The 16,486-nt window shown below is 45.9% G+C and overlaps 1 protein-coding gene across 1 annotated transcript in view; it reads left to right on the top strand.

Moving 5' to 3' along the window:
• The first annotated feature begins 3,103 nt into the window (after window positions 1-3,103).
• Window positions 3,104-16,486, top strand: part of CRYBG3 (crystallin beta-gamma domain containing 3) — a 130,876-nt gene continuing 117,493 nt past the window's right edge. Inside the window, exon 1 of the mRNA XM_084875401.1 lies at window positions 3,104-3,376. Coding sequence (XP_084731527.1) covers window positions 3,228-3,376 — 149 coding nt within the window. The 5' untranslated portion in view covers window positions 3,104-3,227. The remainder of the gene's footprint in view (window positions 3,377-16,486) is intronic.

Here is a 16,486-nt window from a genome sequence, read left to right as displayed (position 1 = left end):
TTCACAGACTTCCGGAGGCAGTCTCAGAATCGGGAGCTCAGAAATGCTCTTGTGAGTTCACAATGTAAGGATGTTGGGCATCGAAGAACGGATAAATATTAGAAAAGTAAATAAACAGGAACTTAGGAGTCACTGACCTATGGCTTTAAGCTAATTTTTCATAGACAGTTTCCCTTAGTGGAGGCAGGGCACCATACGGGTTATAATTCATTTAAGCGCTTTGTTCTACGACAGAATGGAAATTAGGTAGTCATTATTTCTTTCATGAATTAGTTCCTTTTCAGTAAAAAAAAAATCATAGGTCTATATTGGACCCAACTGTTAGTTTAGGGGTCTCTAATAACATTTCTTTATCTGATATGGTTGCATACTGTCCATTATTGGAAAGAATTCTAGCTGGATGACCATTAGCATTATTTCTCTATCCATATTCTCACCACCAGCAATGCTGAACATTTCTATATGAAGGACTCTACACATCAAGATTTTGATGCCTTCTCACTTAGCAAGAATAGCGACTGTTGAAGAAATATGACTTTTACAGCATTTTCCGTGAGAGCTATTTTTTAGAGAAGTTCTTTAAAAAAAAAAATAATAATATGTTTTTATTGATTTTTAAAGATAGAGGAAGGAGAGGGATAGAAAGACAGAAACATCAATGAGAGAGAAATATCATTGGTCAGCTGCCTCCTGTAGGACCCCACCGGGGATTGAGCTTGCAACCCAGACAGATGCCCTGATCAGGAATTGAACCAGTGACCTCCTGGCTCATGAGTTAACGCTCAGCCACTGAGCCACACCAGCCAAGCGAGAAATGATTATTCTTAGAGAAATATAATTTTAAACTGTAATTTGGTAATTACTCTTACTGGCTCCCACCCACTTTCATCCCCAGAAAGACTTCATGAATAGCCCCCTCTCTGGCTAGGCCGGCTTTGGTCACAGTACAGGGGTGGAGACATCTGGTGGTCATTTAACATTTTGTGAGGAGATAAATTATTCTCTGGGCCTCCTAGCTGGAAGAAACAGATTGTTTCATATTCTTCCTTGTTTTCCAAGCTTCCTGGTAAGTGGGCCTTCAATGGAGACTCTCTCCTAAAACAATAAGGTTAGAATTGGGAACTTTACTTGTCTTATTCTAATATATTATTCTAGCTTCTTCCTATTCTCTCAGACTTTCAGAGAAGGAGGAAAGATTTGCAAAAGAGAACACAATCAATCTTGAGGGATAGTCTGAGGTGAGCCCGGCTGAAGGAAAGGGGGCGGGTTTACCTTGGGCAGGTTAAATGGAGCCAGAACAATCAGGGGAGTGCCCTGGGCACTGCGGCAGTGAGGAGAGGCTGAAGGGCTGCGGGGAGGCCGCTGTGGGTGCAGAGCAGCTCCACACGCACCAGCTGGTGCTGAAATGACCTGGAGCTTCCAGACGGTCAATCTGCTCATAAACAGCCCTCTCCGCCAGCGCTCCAATGCCAGGGGTGGGATGACCCTAAGATACATGTCTTCCCCTTCCCAAGTCAAACCTGCCTTGGACATTTCCTTTTGATCTCATCCTCTATATCTATACTAATAAAAGCATAATATGCTAATTAGACCAGACCTCCTGACCTTCCGGACAAAGCTGGGGCTGCAAGCGAAGCCTGGGTCCCAGGTGCCGGAGGGAAGCCGGTACCAGCAACCAGGGGAAGGAAGGCCTGCTCTTGCACACATTTTGTGCATTGGGCCTCTAGTCTACACTAATAAAAGGGTAATATGCAAAATGGTCATGACGCCCTCACAGTAACAACTGACTAGCAGGCTGCATGGGGCAACCAGGCCGGTAGGGGTGTTAGTGAACAATGACCTAACGACTGACCAGCAGGCTGGGTGGGTGACCAGGCCTGGCGGGGGGGCGGGGGGGGCAGTGAGGGGCAACCAGGCTGGCAGGGGGGGGGGGGGGACAGTGAGGGGTGACCAGGCTGGCAGGGGGTGACAGTTAGGGGCAACCAAGCCAGCAGACTGGGGGCAGTGAGGAGTGACCAGGTTGGCAGGGGGGCAGTTGGGGGTGACCAGGCCAGCAGGGGGGCCAGTTAGGGGCAATCAGACTGGCAGGCAGTTGAGCCAGTGGTCCTGGGTTGTAAGAGGGATGTCTGACAGTCGGACATCCCCTGAAGGGTCCTGGATTGGAGAGGGTCCAGGCTGGGCTGAGGGGGACCCCTCCTGTGCATGAATTTTGTACACCAGGCCCCTAGTAATAAATATTAAATAAGGTGGGAGGAAACTTTTTGAGGTGATGGACAGATTTATAACATAGATTGTGATCTCCAAATTCATCAGGTTGTATACATTAATTAGGTAGTTTTTTTGTACTTATACATTTTTTCATAAAAACAAAAACAAAAAAAATCCATACTACTTTATTGTTTCAGCACTCACAAGTTTGAATCGTACTTGTTTTGATCATGGAGTGTGGGAATTTTGAAGCACATCTGGGTTAGGAAAAGTTACTCCACAAGTAAAGTAGGCCAGCCGAATAAGAAACGGGCTGTTAACACACCTAGACAGGCATCTCCACCACTGCTGAGGCTCAGCCCCGGAGGTCCCCTCACTGGCAGGTGGAAACTTGAAGTAACTGTTCGCTGCAAAACCGCCCAGGTCACTCTGGTACTGGGATGCACCAGATGCTTTCCCAAACTTCAGCTTAGAAGCCTCTTCCAAACGTCTGAAAACTCCTTGCAGGGACTGTGGGGTAGAAAACAAGTCAGTAACACAAAGTCAAATCTGAACGCAAAGCCTAACCTCCTTTGTGCCAGAAGCCAGGAGACCTGAGTCGCGGTGGTAAGCTCCTGGGTGGGGCTTTCAAGCCAGCGCCTACAGCCCTGGCGGACCTAGACTGGACCCCCGGGGGGGCGGAGTCTCCGAAGCGGGGCGGGGCCTCTGGGCCACAGCGGACTAGGGCGGGGGCGTGGTCTCAGTGGGGCGGGGCCACCGCGGGGAGGGGCGGGGCGGGCAGCGGCCTCTGGCTCCTCCCCGGGGCGGGCCCGGGGGCGGGGCCGGCGCGCAGCGCGAGGAGCGGCGGGCGGGGAGTGTTGGTGCTCGCACATCTGCCGCCCGGGATGGACGGAGCCGCGCCGGCCGCCCAGGCGGTCTAGCCCTCAGCGGGTCCCGCAGCGCCCGGCCGGGCTCCCAGCCCAGGACACCGCCTCGCCCGCTCCCCGCAGGCGGCCCGGGCCCGCCGCCGCGCCGGGGGGATGTCCGGCGGCCGCCGGAGGGGCGGCGCCCCCTGGCACAGCTTGTCCCGGTTCTTCGCTCCGCGGAGCCCTTTCCGGGACAAGGAAGAGGAGGAGGAGGAGCGGCCGGGCGCGGGCCCCACGCCGGCCCCGGGCCGGGGCGCTGCCAGGTGGGAGTCTGGGGCGTCGGGGAGGGGTCTGCGCTGACCACTGACGGGGCTCCGCGCTCCTCGGGCCGGCGCCCGGGGACCGCCGCTTTCTGTTCCCCTTTCTCCGCCGCCGGAGTTCCCTCCGCACTCTCCCCGCTCCCCGCTCCGGTTTGTTAACGCGGGTGAAGTTGGCGGGGCGGGCCGGGCGCGCACCCCGGGGCCGGCGCAGCCCGCGCGCTCCCTCCGCCCCTCCGGTGCGGGTTCGGTCCCGGCCCGCGCCCGCCCGCCCGCCCGCCCGCCGGGGCCGGGGCCGGGGAGTCCGGGGCCGCCGCCGTGCTGGAACCGGCGAGCCTTCCCGGTGAGGGCGCATCCGGAGCCTCCGCGCCTCCCGCCGCTGTTACTTTGCCGGCTTATTTCAATGTTCCCAAAACGATTAAAAAAAGAAGAAGAAGAATTGTGATGCCGAGTTCCCAAGACTTCACCCAATTGTAAAAATCCCGCCTGTTTTACTGATGCCGCCCCCCTTCCGTCCTTTCCCTCTTTCCTCGGAAGCCTTTCCCTGACCGAGCAGACCAGGACCGGTCCGCGCTGCCTGGTTTCAGGAACGGAAACGCGGTCCTTCCCGGCCACTTTTCTCCTTCCTCCGCGGGCTGTAAGGTCCATGTGTTTGATTTTTTTTTTTTTTTTTTTGGGGGGGGGGGGCTGCTGTGTTGTTTTTGACGCGTCTCACTGAAAGAAAAAATCAAAACAAAACCTTTTCCCGAATCTTTCCAACCCTCATTAAGGAGGAAGCTCAGTGGATAGAGCGTTGGCCTGCGGACTGAAAGGTCCCGGGTTCGATTCCGGTCAAGGGCATGTATTATACCATGGACCTTGGTTGTGGGCACATCCCCAGCAGGGGATGTGCAGGAGGCAGCTGATCGATGTTTATCTCTCATGGATGTTTCTAACTACTTGCCTCTCTATAAAAAAATCAATAAAATATTTAAAAAAAAAAAAGTAGGAAGAGGGGATAAAGTAAATACAACTTCCCATTTTTTATGGTTGGTGAGGAGTTTAAACTCCCTCCCCCAGACTGCACCAGCCGAGTGTGTACCCCATGTGATGGGAAGGCCGGGCTCAGAGCTGTGTGTTACCTCGGATGTTGGAGACTGAGAGGGCTTCAAGGAAGAGTGGTGCAAAGCACGCCTCTGTGGCCGGGCTGGTCCCAGTAGTATGCAGTTTTGTGATTTGACGCTGGTCGGCTGTGTGTTCCTCAGTTTCCCTGCTTGTGGAACATTTGCATTATGATGACCATCTGTTGTTAAAGTCCCACATCTTTCCCAGAAAGCCCCTGCTAAGTTGGTTAGACTTCTCCTGGGAAGTTTCTGCTCTTATCGCCCTGACTGTTAATGGAGAACTTAAAAATTCAGAGTTACACAGTAGTTAAAAATAGTTTTGAAGTCTGACCGGGCTCAACCAGAATGTCAGATCTGCCGGTGTGGGCAGCCTGCCTGGGGTGCCTGGCATCACTGGGCGGCACTGACAATGGGGTAATGTGGAAGAGGTGTTTCAAAGAAATCCCAAGCCGACTCCTCAAACTGGGAAACTCCAGCCCTGTTAGAAAGGAAGAGGTAGGCCAATTTCAGGTTCGCATCCAGTGTCGCTGAAACCCTGCTTGCCTTTCTGCCAGATTTTGGCTTTTAGGCACTTCCCAAATCTAATCTCCTCTCTGGAGCTAACCATTCCACCAACTAGTCTCTTGCCTAACTTACCACTTCTCTATTCATTATCTCCAGATAGGCACAGACTGGCTGACAATGACAATTTTCATTGTGTTTATATGAACAGTAATGTCTTCAGGTTTTTTAGAGTTTGCCAGATGTTATGGGGAGAGCAGCTAATCCTTTGTGTGGGTGTGTTACCTTTTAAGAGAGCTTAAGTCTTTCTTTTCCAGGATATAAACACACACAAAGCCTTTATTGAAAGTTTAATGAAACAAATGGAAATGCTTAGTGGTACCAAATGTCCTAGTAACACAACACCCTGGTGTTAACAAGATTGGAAACAGAATTGCGATTTGTCACTGCGATCTTATTTCAATCTGAAAGGGTATTTTGGCTGTGTCTCTCAGAGGCAGTAAAAACTTTTAGTCTTAATGGGGGCCAGGCTTACCTTCTGTGCTGGTGGTTGTACGCAGAGGGGTCCGTTTGGCAGACACGCGGTTCTTGGGAATAGGGAGGCACAGCTTCCACCGTGTGCTGTAAGGTATTTGCTCTTCGTGTGCTGTGAACACATCGCTTGCGTATTGAGTTTGCTGTTGTTCTGATCTCATTAACCTTCAGCAATCAAAGAAACACGTTGGCTTGAACACTGTTGTGTATACGAATTCAGGTGTGGGCATTCCAGTTGCTTGTCAGCACCCATATCTTGGGTGGTTGACCAGATCCAGAAAGTGCTTATATTTTTATATGAGATTATATAGGGGCTGTCAAAGTAGGCTTACAGTTGTTCATATGGAAAATAATACAATAATGAATAAATAATAACAATAAATACTCTGTTTTGCATACTTATAACTGTAAGCTTACTTTTGCCCACACCAGTATAGAAACGAAAATTTCAATTGAAGTTTTACAAAGGAAAGTTGAAAAGTCTGAGTTCTGTGGCTCCCAGTGTGAAAAGCATTGCTGTAATGTTTAGCCCGGTTTACGGCACACAGGGAGCACATGCATTAGAAGTAACAGAGGAGAATACGGGGGGCTTCGTGGTGGAGGCTTTACTGGGGCCTATGAGGCATCAGTGGTGTTTCTTTAGGTAGAGAATTGAGCCGGGAAGATAGAGATAAATTGGGAACAGATTTTCTAAGCTGAGCAAGAGCCAGCAGGTGGTTACGATCTGTTAGGCGCTATGCACATTAGCGTAGTGAGACAGAGTGAAAAAGGCGGTAAAAAGTTAGATTGAAGCTGGATTGTAAAGGTCTAACAGTGTTTGACTCTTGATTTAAAATTTAGAGAATATTTTTTTTGCCTGGCTGGCATGGCTCAGTAGTTAAGTGTCGACCTATGAATTAGGACCGTGGTTGGCAAACTGCGGCTCCCGAGCCACATGCGGCTCTTTGGCCCCTTGAGTGTGGCTCTTCCACAAAATACCACAGCCTGGGTGAGTCTATTTTGAAGAAGTGGCATTAGAAGAAGTTTAAGTTTAAAAAATTTGGCTCTCAGAAGAAATTTCAATCATTGTACTATTGATATTTGGCTCTGTTGTCTAATGAGTTTGCCAGCCTCTGAACTAGGAGATCACGGTTTGATTCCCAGTTAGAGCACATGCACTGGTTGTGGCCTTGATTCCCAGTGTGGGGCATGCAGGAGGCAGCTGATCAATGATTCTCTCTCATCATTCATGTTTCTATCGCTCTTCCTCTCTGAAATCAATTAAAATATATATTTTTTAAATTTAGAGAATTTTTGCAAAAGCCTGTTAAACTGCTAAAATGTGAAATTTGGAGGATAGCTGCCTACTAATTTTCCCTTCTTGGAGAAAATGCCCCGCTCTGTTTCTTTGCTATCTATAACAATAAAAGCATAATACGCTAATTAGACCAGACGGCCGAACAACCTTCCAGACATCATTCCAGACGTCCTTCCTGAAGAATACGTGGCTGCAGGGCGATGCAGAGGTGGTTAGGGAAGATCAAGCAGGCAGGCAAGTGGTTACGGGAGATCAGGCAAGCAGGCATGTGAGTGGTGAGGAGCCAGTCCAAGATGGCGAGAGGATGCAGGCCAGGCTGAGGGACCTGCCACCCCCCCTGCAAAACTTTCATGCACCGGGCCATGTATGAGACAGACATGTTTATAATGAGCTCTATGCAATGTTTGCAACTCAGGAGGGGAAAGGAAGGTGAGAACAGCATTTTTCAAGGGCTGACTGTACTTCTGGACTGGTGCTTTTACTTAGAGCATGTCATTTAAACCTCACCCTCAGCCTGGAATGCTTACCACTATTCTGACAATTAAGGAAACTGAGGGCAGGACAGTTCTTATGGTGGACACTGTTGGTGGTTGGGTGGAACAATTCTCTTTTTTGTTAAATATTTTTTTATTGATTTTGGAGAGAGAGAGAGAAACATCCATGATGAGAGAGAATCATTGATCGGCTGCCTCCTGCACACCCCCACTGGGGACCAAGCTCTGAACCCAAACATGTGTCCTGAGCAGGAATCAAACTGTGACCTCCTGTTTGATGGGTCACCACTCAACTATTGAGGAACACTAGCCAGCCTGGAACAATTATTTCTTGAACTGGACTCATCTGTCCTTTGCAAAAACATTTGGCATCTGTGACCCCGCCCACTAATTGCCAACAGCATCCTCCAGTCATTGAAATAACCCTAACCACCACCCGGGTGGGTGGAAGGGAGAGTAATTTCCACCAAATTATGAGAGGAATAAGGTCCAGGGAGGGGTGAGATTGGAACTTAGTTTTTTTTCTGACTCACTCCAAAGCTGTGATATTTTTTCTCACACCAGGCTTCTGAGCTCCTTCAAAATACATTAATATCTGTCGAAACCGGTTTGGCTCAGTGGTAGAGTGTCGGTCTGCAGACTGAAAGGTCCTGGGTTCGATTCCAGTCAGGGGCATGTACATTGGTTGCGGGCACATCCCCGGTAGGGGGTGTGCAAGAGGCAGCTGGTCGATGTTTCTCTCTCATCGACGTTTCTGGCTCTCTATCTCTCTCCTTTCCTCTCTGTAAAAAATCAATAAAATATATTTTTAAAAAATACATTAATATCTAAGTCAATTGGACCTTCATTTATTTTGCTCAAGGATGGGTGACAGTGTGTCCCATTTAAGATATATTCTTTTGGGCCGTTCCTTTCAGTGTCCCAGTATAGTGTTATTGATAGAAGGTAAGACAACATCACTAGGCTCAGAGATGGGCTGTGTCATATTTATCCTGGTGTCTCCTTTGCCTGGGTCAGGTGAAGAGTGAATCTGTTGGTGGAGCATTAAAGCACTTATTAGTGGTTTTCAGCTACGGGTAGTGCATGCCCCATATTTGAGCATTTAGAAACATGGAGGATCTTAAAAGTCTCCAGACAGTGATTGCCTCTCAGTTTAAAGTTCATAGAATTTTGCTTGTCACCACAGGTGAGGGTGTTAAATCGGTGAAGGCAGGATGCTGAATGGCTTGATCTGTTGGCCTTCAAGTTCAACTGTTGACCATAACTCAGTTATATGGGGAAGGGAGGTTTGTTCTCTGAATGTTCATAATGATTCTATTTCATAGACATTATAGAAGACTAAAGGCCTGGTGCATGAAATTCATGCACGAGGGGCACGGGGGATCCCTTAGCCAGGTCTGAGCCCTCTTGCAGTCCGGGACCCCTCACTCCTTACCACCAGCCTGCTTGCTGCTCCTTAGCACTGCCACAGAGGCAGGAGAGGCTATCACTACCACTGCTGCACTCACCAACCGTGAGCCTGGCATCTGGCTGAGCCATGCTCCCCCTGTGGGAGCTCACTGCCAACTAGGGGGCAGCTCCCGCATTGAGCATCTGCCCCCTTGTGGTCAGTGTGCATCATAGCAACCGGTCATTCTGGTCGTTCTGCTGTAATGGTCGCTTAGGCTTTTATTATATAGACTAGAGGCCCAGTGCACAAATTTGTGCACCAGTGGGGTCCCTTGACCTGGCCTGTGGGATCCGCCCAAAACCAGCTTTCCTACATCCTCTGAGAGGTCCGGGATTGCGAGAGGGCACAGCCAGGCTGAGGGACTCCACCAGTGCACAATCAGGGCCAGGGAGGGACATGGGAGGCTGGCCAGCTGGGGAGGGACTGTGGGAGGGCTTCAGGAAGTGTCCGGCCCGTCTTGCTCTGTCCCGATGGGCTAGACCCCAGCAGCAAGTTAACCTACCAGTTGGAGCTCTGTCCCCTGATGGTCAGTGCACGTCATAGCAAGCAGTTGAGCAGCCTTAGCATATCATTAGCATATTGTGCTTTGACTAGAGGCCCAGTGCATGAATTCATGCATGGGTGTGGTCCCCAGGGGGGTGAGGAGGTGGAATGCCTTTGCCAGCCTGGGATTTATAATAGATCCGTCCACTGACATTGGTGCCGGTTGTTGGGAGCCACATGGTGGCCACTTTTATATCGTTTCTTCCTTGCAGAGCATCTAGGGAGGGGAAGCAGCCTTAGTGCCCGACGCTGACTTCTAGGAAGCCAGCAGCACTGGTCCATTGGTGCTGGCCTGTTCTCCAAAAATTGGACCTCAGGACTACTGAGGGAGGCACTACTGCTGGTGGGCCACTGGGACAGGTCTGTTAGCTGAGCGACACTCCCACTGTGGGAGCACACTGAGTCCCCTGGTGGTAAGTGTGCATCATAGCAACTGGTTGACCGGTCGTTCTGGTCGTTCCAGTCATTCTGGTTGTTTGGTTCGTTAGGTCATAATGATCGCCTAGGCTTTTATATATATAGATTGGGAGAATGGACTACCGGACACTTAGCATATTAGGCTTTCATTATATAGGATAGGATAATCAGGAACTGGTTTAGTTGAATAGGACATATCTGTGTGATGTTGAAGGACCACATCAGAAGTCCAAGCCTGCGGTGATTAAAGGAGAGTAGAAAATTCTAGAAGTACTCAGTGGTGTATTTTTCTGAGAATCTTGAGCTCCCAGGTTAACGGAAAGCACAGAACCTACACTTGGCAGCAGAGTAGAAATGTAGGCTGTTTTAGAGTGTTGAAATTGTAGAAGTTTTTTTTTCTTTTGGGGTTAGCAGTGTATATGCCAGATGGCTAATTTGAAGATTCTGTTTCTTGCTCAGGGCATTCTTGAAAACTAACTCAATTGTTCACTAAATGTGTTACAGAGTTGCACGTGTACCTCAAATTGTCCTGCAATAAATTTACTCAGAACTTCTAACTGTATTAAAACAATAATAACATTTTGGGGTAGGTGTTTTTATTTTTTATTTTTTTCATTAAGAAGTTAATAGCAAATTTTGTAAAATAAGAGGAAAATATTCTCTCAAGATAAAATATTTCTTAACTAGAGTTCTGATGAATTGCACTGAAGCTAATACAACTGTGCTAGCAAGAAAACACGAGTTGATGTAAAGCTAAACTCAGGAAAATAATCTGGGCTATCTCCGAGATTATTAAAAGAGGATCAGCATGAAATAAAAGTTAAATAAATCATATTTATTTTGAGTCGTTTCCGTTCATTAATTTGAGTAGTTGTTGGTGTCTCATATGGTGCTAAGCAATGGGGATACAGAGAGGAATGAATGACCAAACCTGTCCTCAAAGAGGTATTAGTTCTTGGAGGTAAACATGTGCATGTCTTTTCTCAAGATGAGCTCATTATAAGCCAAACATGTTTTTGGTGTGTGTGACTTATTTGGTTTAGAACATACTATCAGATATTGTGTAAGAACTTTATTGGGCTTTCAAAATACTTTCTCGCGTGTTTAGCTTTTCTCCGAGCATGGCTTCATTTGCATCCTTTGCCAGCCCAGTACAGTGAGCAAAGTGATGGGACTGCGCCAGCAGGAGAGGGGCAGCCTTCCCTCGGGCCCTCCTGCCGGCTGCTCCTTGACGCTGCAGGCTCAGCACGTCCTGTAGATGGAGGCAGACAAGCACATCCTTCCAGGAATCAGCAGCCCAGGGGAGTGGAGACCCTTACACGGAATAGCTGGAAGTTTGAAGTTTTGCGGCCAGAATAACTCAATTTAGTTGGCGGTATTGAATGGCCAGGTAACAGCACAGTTCCGGCAGGACTGCGCCTCAGTGCTCAACCCCCGGGGGTACTGAACTGGAAGTGCCCCGAAGCAGCGGAACGGCTGTTTGCCAGCAGGTGTTTTTTGGCTAACCAGAGTGGCGATGACAAAAGCTCGACCACCAAATATGTATCTCTACCATCTGTGATGGAAAGACTGTTTTCTTTTCCCAAGGAAATAAGATGGAGACAGCCTCGTGAGTGGCACCCTTTGAAAAAGAAAAAAGAAAAAAAAAAAAAGGAAAAGCTAACCCACCCTCTCTTGAAGCCTTAATCAGACCCAAGCCCTGTGCATGGGGCTTTAAATGCAGGGATAGACCTAGCCGGTTTTGCTCAGTGGATAGAGTGTCAGCCTGAGGACTGAAAAGTCCTGGGTTCGATTTTGGTCAAGAACACATGCCTCAGTTGTGGGCTTGACCCCCAGTAGGGGGTGTGCAGGAGGCAGCCGATCAATGAGTCTCTCTCATCATTGATGTTTCTATCTTTCCCTCTCCCTTCCTCTCTGAAATCAATAAAAATATATAATAAATAAATAAATAAATAAATAAATGCAGGGTGGGCAAAGGTACCGTATTTTTAGGACCATAAGACGCACTGGACCATAAGACGCACCAGTTTTTAGAGAAGGGAAATGAAGAAAAAAAGATTCTGAAACAAATAGTGTCCTAAAATATTTTATGTGCATTAAAACCCAACATCACAGTCATAAACACATGTAATCAACCCTGTAAAGTAAACAGCAGCATTTAGAACCATTTTAGAGCCGGGCAAGCACACAGAGACCACACAGAGCCGGGCAAGTTAAAAAACTTTCTTTTTATAGTATATGTGTAGGCTATATTTGGACCATAAGACGCAGGGACTTTTTCCCCCCACTTCTGGGGGGCGAAAAGTGCGTCTTATGGTCCGAAAAATACGGTAGGTTTATAGTTGTTCCAATGAAAAATGATACAATGATGAATAATAATATAATAAGAATAAACTGTTTCATGCCCTAATCGGTTTGGCTCAATGGATAGAGCGTCGGCCTCTAGACTGAAGGGGTAGGTGTTTTTATTTTGATTCCTAGGTTTGATTCTAATCAAGGGCATGTACCTTGGATGGAGGCACATCTCCAGTAGGAGGTGTGCAGGAGACAGCTGATCAATGTTTCTCTCTCATCGATGTTTCTAACTCTTTATCCCTCTCCCATCCTCTCTGTACAAAATAAATGTTTTTTTAAAAACAGAATAAATTGTTTCACATATACTCACAACTGTAAACCTTCTTTTTTGCCCACCCCTTTATATATGTTCACTTAATCCTCAGAGCAGCCTTATGAGAGAGATACCTTTACTCCATTTTACAGAGACATAATTTAAGTCTTGAAGAAGTCTAATAGCTAATCAAAAATCTCGAAGCTTTTTTGATAGAGTCATCAGTCAAATTTTCCTTCCTGAATTCAGAGCCTACAGCATTATGTGATGGCTTCCTCTGCTTAACTTGGGAAAACTTGCGAAGACCCGTAAAAAAAAGTCTGGCTTTAGAAAATGGTTTTGAATGCAAATAAAAGACAATGTCATGCCGCTGGATGACTGTCCAGATGGCCTGGGTCAGTCTTCTGTACAAAAAATGATGTATAGTCCTAGCAATTGAGAGAAATAAAAATAAATTGTATGCATTTTATACAATTTATAAATTTATATTTAAACACGGGAAGGGTCAGTCTTCTCCAACAGAGATACAAATTGAAATGATAGCAAGAAGCCATATTTCACCTGCTTGATGAGCGTGAGTTTGACATGGGGATGCTCAGACACTACTGGCGGGGTGTAAACTGGTACACCTCTTGGGAGGGAAATTTGATGAGTTCTGTCAATACATTCATATACTCTGACTTAGCAATTTCCTTGTAGGAATTTCATCAGAAATATGCAATTTGCAAGCAGGCCCAAAGTTGCCTTTGCAACTTTAGTCATTGTAATGTAGTTTTAATAATGATAAAGTGAAAAATAAAGTCAAGTTCCATCAGTGGTGGACTAATTGATAAATCATGTTACATCCATGTAATGGAATATTATTACACAGCTGTCAAAAAGTATGAGAAACCTTTTTATGTGCTGATAAGGAAATATCTCCAAGTTACACTAAACTAAAAAAAAAAAAAAAAAAAAAAGATGCAAACCATTGTGTATAGTATATTCCTATTTGTATATAAAAATGAAGGTATGAAAAACCGTTACTAGTGTTGTATGAACTATTTAGAAGGGATGAAAGACTGGGGGAAGGAAGGAGGAAGAGAAGGGAGACGTCATGTTACACCTTTTTATATTTAAAAGTTAGGTGAATTACCTATTTGAGAAAAAACATTGTTTAAAACCTAATGAATATGTTGTATAAAAGAGGAAAAGAAAACCAAAGAATTTATAACCCTGCATTAGCAAAAATTCCCCAAAGAAAGAATGAACTCTTAATTTGTTCAAGTGGGAAAAGCTACAAAATTAAGGCTATAAATACATGTGCAGAATGATACTTTGATACTTTCTACAAGTATGAGTGAGGTTTAGTAGTCTATAATGTGAAACTGGGTGGAGTTAACAGAGCCTCAAAAATACCAACTCAAGGTGAGGTCCCTTTCATCTGCTCTGAGTAGCTATGAGCCTGGCAGGTCTTAGCCCTCTCAGACTCTGGTTCAGGGGTCCTCAAACTTTTTAAAGTGGGGGCCAGATCACGGTCCCTCAGAGAGCTGGAGGGCCGGACTATCTGAACTACTAATTCCTACTGTAACACCTCGGCTGCGCTCACTGCCCAAAAAACCTGGCGGGCCGGATCAGACTCCTCTGCGGGCCGCATGTGGCCCGCGGGCCGTAGTTTGAAGACCCCTGCTCTGGTTATACAGTGAGGGAGGTGGCCTCATCTCTAAGGTCTCTTCCAACTGCAGCATACCAGCGAGAACTCCATAGGGTACAAAATAAAGAACTAGGCCTTACAGATCAGGAAGACTTTCGTTTTACTGGAAAAGTCACACATGAAAATGCATTGGTTAATTCCTCTATATGTCATTTTCATCATTTGGTTGAAAACTTCACCAATGTTTACCAAGAATTCATTTAGTGCCACTTGCGCCAGGCACTGTGCTAGTTCCTGGGAACCAGCAGTGCAGCAGGGTCTTTGCTCAAAGCGCTCATGCAGACGGTGGGGCAGGCAGACCTCCCACAAGTCTTCTCGCTAAACCTCTTAGCAAAGTGATAGATAATGCAGGGCCTGTGGAGCATCTGACAGGTGTGGGCCCATTCGAGAGACTCAGAGGAAGCTGTTTTAATCTCATTTAAACTGTTTCTTGTATTTTTGTACGAGTGTCTAAGGAATGCTTTACTAACCATTCTTGATATACAATATAAACTTTAGATATTTATATTGACTTCTGGTTATGGTGCATGAGGACTAGCTATTTGACACCTCTTCCCACTTCCCTTTACTCATCCAGCCAAAATAATTATTAGTTTTGGGATTAAATCAAAAGCAATCTTTAGGTTTATGTAAAATAGTTTTGGTTTCATTATTGCAGCGTGCTATTAAGGAGGGTAATTTTTATATGTTCTTTGTGACCAGTAGCACAGATGGCAGTGCTGGAAATGACATGAGAATGGTATTCAAATGCTCTCACAAATACTAGTTTCATGAAATTTCTGCCAAATGTATGTTAGAAATTTTCTGCTTCACTTTTTGTATTAAAATTTATTCAAAACATGGATACTACCTTAGCGGGAAATCATCATTTCTTATGCCATGCTTGTTATGACAAGTAATGAAATATTTTAAATTTTGCATTTTGACAAGTGTGAATAGGTTGGGTGTTATGTAAACTCTCAGTCTTTTATTGTCTTGTTTGTCACAGCACAGGGAGCAGCCCTAACGTGAGGGCTGGGCTGGCCATGTCAGTCAAAACTGAAAATTCATGTAATGCTTTTGATTTTTCTGTTCTAGGCAGGCAGGTACAGATTTTATTTGGCAATGACACAAAGAAGTTGCCATTATAATTTCTACTGTTAGTATCTTTTATTTGTCTAGTTTAAATTTATTCCTTGCACTTTTCCACAAACATGTTATTTGTTTTTTAAATCACCTACAATACTTTGTATTTTTTGTCTATTTTTAATAGTAATATATGCTTTTTATAAAGCAGGTATGAAATTACAAGAGAATTTTGAAAAAGCACAACTCATAATCCTACCCACTCAGAGACAAATACTGTTCTTTTAGATCATTCCCTATGTGTGTATCTACACTTATACATTTTTAAAAAAAAAATACATTTTTTATTATTTCAGGGAAGAAGGGAGAGGAAGAGAGAAAAATCGATGATGAGAATCATTGATTGGCTGCCGCCTGCACACCCCCTACTGGGGATGGAGCCTACAACCTGAGCATGTGCCCTTGACTAAATTGAACCCAGGACCCTTTGGTTCGTAGGAAAATGCTCTATCCACTGAGCCAAACCGGCTAGGGCCACACCTATACACATTTTTACAGAGACTTAAAGGTTTCGTAAGTATTTTGAAATTTGAATTTTTTTCCACTTAACAGTGACACTGTAATATTTTCTACAATAGTGTATATATTTATAAAAATAATATTAATTTAATCCTTTAAAAAGTCTTAGATGTATCATCACTTTTCAGAATCTACTTGAAATAGCTAAATGTGCCTCCGTTTACATAGGGTTTGTATTATAATCGAGAGGGCAGAAAATAAGCAAGTTGTACAAACTAATATATAGTGTACCTTGAGTAATTAAAGCAGGGCGAGGGAATAGAACATGATGGAAATGTGCGTCTGGAGTCAGGGTGTAGATAGGCTGGTTGAGGAGGCCCCCTTTACCGAGTACCGTCTGGACGGGGTTTGGGAGAGGGGCTGAGCAATGTGAGGGGGAGCTTTCTGGGCAGAGGGAACAGCCGTTTCCAGAGTGGAAGGGAGAGTGGATGTTGATGACATGGGGAAGGTAGCCAGGAGATGGTATTTATTATCATTATCATTGAATTTAGAGAGGAAGGTAAGGGGAAAGGGGGTGGAGGGAGCAAGGGAGGAAGAGAGAGAGAAACATCAGTTTGAGAAACTGATTGAGGTTGGAGGGGGGTCAGCCTTGGCCAGGCTCTGGGCAGGTGCTGCAGCGTCCCTCCCTCGGGGCAGGGTGTTGAATGGGATATGAACAAGTGGCCCGTTTTAGGAGGCAGCCGGAATACTGTGTGAGTTAACATCAGAGCAAGAGATTCGGGGTATTAATTCTTGGGAGGTGGGTCTCAAATATTCAGAATCTAAAAGGTATGAGGGATGCCCTGACCAGCTTGGCTCAGTGGATAGAGCGTCGGCCTGTGGACTCAAGGGT

Source organism: Pipistrellus hanaki, assembly GCF_964339955.1.
Source record: "Pipistrellus hanaki genome assembly, chromosome: 2".
In the NCBI taxonomy this organism is placed as follows: domain Eukaryota; kingdom Metazoa; phylum Chordata; class Mammalia; order Chiroptera; family Vespertilionidae; genus Pipistrellus; species Pipistrellus hanaki.
This window is presented reverse-complemented; position numbering and strand designations above follow the sequence as displayed.